The sequence below is a fragment of the Solanum lycopersicum genome, chromosome 12, assembly GCF_036512215.1.
Source record: "Solanum lycopersicum chromosome 12, SLM_r2.1".
Lineage (NCBI taxonomy): Eukaryota > Viridiplantae > Streptophyta > Magnoliopsida > Solanales > Solanaceae > Solanum > Solanum lycopersicum.
In genome coordinates this window covers 6,977,134-6,979,089 of record NC_090811.1, presented here as the reverse complement: position 1 = coordinate 6,979,089, position 1,956 = coordinate 6,977,134, and the positions used below count along the sequence as shown (strand labels likewise).

General features: G+C 38.2%; 1 protein-coding gene across 1 annotated transcript; it reads left to right on the top strand.

Moving 5' to 3' along the window:
* Positions 1 to 218: 218 nt before the first annotated feature.
* tXET-B1 (xyloglucan endo-transglycosylase) lies at positions 219 to 1,468 on the top strand. The gene is made up of 3 exons (NM_001247284.2): positions 219 to 537; positions 653 to 846; positions 943 to 1,468. Exons 1-3 carry the CDS (start codon positions 277 to 279, stop codon positions 1,355 to 1,357), a joined length of 870 nt encoding a protein of 289 aa, NP_001234213.2. The 5' UTR covers positions 219 to 276; the 3' UTR covers positions 1,358 to 1,468.
* The last annotated feature ends 488 nt before the right edge of the window (positions 1,469 to 1,956 follow it).

Sequence of the window (1,956 nt, the reverse complement as noted above, 5' to 3'; positions counted from 1 at the left end):
ACACTCTACCAAAGCGTGTTATTAGTTAAAATAAATATCAATGTTTTCCTTTTTGGGTAATTGGTGTCCCCACTCCCCATACAAACGCGTTACATTTAAATCCTTTCAATTCACAGCTATTTGCTTCATTTAATTTAATAATTCCCCTCCTTCCTCTTCCCTTCTATCAACTCTCCTCTCTCTCATATATATATAATATATATCCTCATTTATGTCCCAATTTCAAACATACATTCCCAAAAACAACTAACTACATATTCCTTAAGATTTCCTATAATGTTGCTGCAGCAGCTATCTGTTCTTGCTCTACTTCTCTTGCTATGTCCTGTTTGGGCTGACAATTTCTACCAAGATGCAACGGTTACCTTTGGTGATCAGCGAGCTCAGATACAAGATGGTGGGCGCCTTCTCGCCTTGTCCCTTGACAAAATTTCAGGTTCAGGATTTCAGTCTAAGAATGAATATTTATTTGGAAGGTTCGATATGCAGCTCAAACTAGTACCTGGAAATTCTGCTGGCACTGTCACTACCTTCTATGTAAGTTAACACAGTTTTCTCCTCTTATTCTGTATATGTAACTAATTAACAAACCAAAAAAAAAAACAAAAAAACACATGTTCACTCACTGAAGTGTTTTTTGTGCAATATGAAGTTGTCTTCTCAAGGAGCAGGGCACGACGAAATTGATTTTGAGTTTCTGGGAAATTCATCAGGCCAACCGTACACGGTTCATACTAATGTCTACTCTCAAGGAAAAGGCAACAAAGAACAACAGTTTCGCCTATGGTTTGATCCCACCTCGTCGTTCCACACCTACTCTATTGTTTGGAACTCTCAACGCATCATGTATGTTACTAATTGAACTTTAATTGAAGTCTAAAAACAACTTACTTGGTGCTTATGTCTGACATTTGGGGGATTTTTCTTTTTCTAACTGCCCAGATTTTTGGTGGATAATATCCCAATAAGAGTATTCAACAACCACGAAAAGCTTGGTGTTGCATTCCCAAAGAACCAAGCAATGAGAGTTTATGCCAGTTTATGGAATGCTGATGACTGGGCAACACAAGGAGGGCGAGTGAAGACGGATTGGTCAATGGCTCCGTTTACAGCTTCTTACAGGAATTTCAACACAAATGCTTGTGTTTGGTCAGCTGCATCGTCTACTTCGTCCTGTGGAGGCTCTAAGACTGATTCAGTAAACAATGATCAGGCATGGCAAACTCAAGAACTGAACGGTAATGACAGAAATAGGCTTCGATGGGTTCAGCAGAAATACATGATCTACAATTACTGTGCAGATGCTAAAAGGTTCTCTCAAGGCCTTTCTCCTGAATGCAAACGTTCAAGGTTCTAAAGGATCAAATCTACGAATGTTGTCTGTAATATTATCTTGGTTTTCTTTTCTATTCTTTAATTTGTTCTGGGATATCAGGGGAAAAAACATTGTGTAATTATTTGAGGAAGCAATATATTCTTTATTCTTTTTGTAATCGTGAAATAGAAATAACGATTAATCGTTTTCCTGCCAAGCCAGTCCATCTTTGTGACCATCGTTGCCTTTAAGTGATCTCGTTCCCTAGGCACTCTCTGATGTCACATATTACTTACAAGCAATTATACAGACAATAGAGACTCAGAGAACTGCTAAACTTTTATTCAAGAGAGGACAAATTATGACAGAAAAAACGAGTGAAACAGAAATGGAGTAAAGAAAATACATTTGACTACCTCCCTTCAAGAGACGAGGAAGGGGGTGCGCGGACAGTACTTTCATCAGGTGGAAGTGAGGATCTTACACAAGTCATGAAATATACACGAAGTTACTGTAGCATAAAGCTAACCTTTGACAGCTAAATTTAGCCATACAGATGATTATTGTATAATATATTTCATGAAAACCTGGAAAGGTTGTAGCTTAAAATGGCTTGCCGAATTCTTGTGTCTGCTGCTCCC